Below are 1,032 nucleotides of genomic sequence, written 5' to 3'. Positions count from 1 at the left end.
GTGGGTGGACTGATAAGCACTCGAACACACCTACAAATGTGAGTGTTTTGTGTCCTGTTTAACCCCAAATTCAACCCTTGTTTCAAGTTCGTCCTGATTCACCCTCTACAATATTGATATGCTGCCAAAGACTATTTTCTTTTATTTCCCCCAAAAAATCCTGCCATACATTTCTAAATTTGCATTTGCTTCCCCCTTTGCCTCTCTTCGTCCTTCACTCTCCCTTACATCCCTCTGGCAGTTACTTACGTTGAATTAAAGTCATGAAGCCTTTCTGTTGTTTCCTTCGCAGAAAACATCAGAAATGCGGTTAGTGTATTGAACCACCACAATTACGGTCATTAATAATTAACTTGTTTGGAATCACAAGAAAATGGAACTCTATTCTAAGCCGCAGTCGGCTACACTGCGTAGTTACAATACAGCGCGTGATATTGTCCACGCATTACGTTTTTCAGGATTTATTTTTCCAGAATACCCCTGGGATATATATCAATCAACCCATCTTATTTATACATCCCTCTATGTATATGTGTAGACAAACACATGTGTGTGTGTGAGTATGATAACACACTCATGAACAACCATGGAAACACAAAACCATGAATTCCATGGTGACACAATTCCATGAATCCATGAAGTACCCCATGGTAGCACATGATAGATGGAACAGTACCAAAAATCCAACAGTAACAAAATTCTATGCATTCCATAAAAGCACATTTACATGCATCTTGTGATAACAAAATCTCATGAATGTCTTGTTAACATAATCTCATGCATCCCGTCATAACACAACCCACGAGTCCCGGATAACACAGTCCCTTTCCCTTTCCAGGTTTTGGTCGTGGTGTTGGCGTTGTCATCCCGGGGCCACGCGCAGGGCTTCCATCTCCCTCTCGAAGGCCCCCTGAAGGCGCCCTTGCCCGAGGACTTCCTCACCATCGACCCTTACGCCGACGGGGACATCAAGCACGACCATGACATCATCATCCTAGAAGACGCCAACGACCCTAAGTCGTCTGCGCACGG

The 1,032-nt window shown here is 43.7% G+C and overlaps 1 protein-coding gene across 1 annotated transcript in view; it reads left to right on the top strand.

Moving 5' to 3' along the window:
* Nucleotides 1-1,032, top strand: part of LOC119593593 (adhesive plaque matrix protein-like) — a gene marked incomplete at its 3' end in the record, with an annotated part of 20,602 nt that overhangs the window by 18,982 nt on the left and 588 nt on the right. The window contains 1 exon segment of the mRNA XM_037942547.1: nt 839-1,032. Coding sequence (XP_037798475.1) covers nt 839-1,032 — 194 coding nt within the window.

The sequence above is a fragment of the Penaeus monodon genome, chromosome 32, assembly GCF_015228065.2.
Source record: "Penaeus monodon isolate SGIC_2016 chromosome 32, NSTDA_Pmon_1, whole genome shotgun sequence".
Classification (NCBI taxonomy): domain Eukaryota; kingdom Metazoa; phylum Arthropoda; class Malacostraca; order Decapoda; family Penaeidae; genus Penaeus; species Penaeus monodon.
The sequence above is the reverse complement of the archived record's forward strand: the minus strand, read 5'-3'. Positions and strand labels throughout refer to the sequence as shown.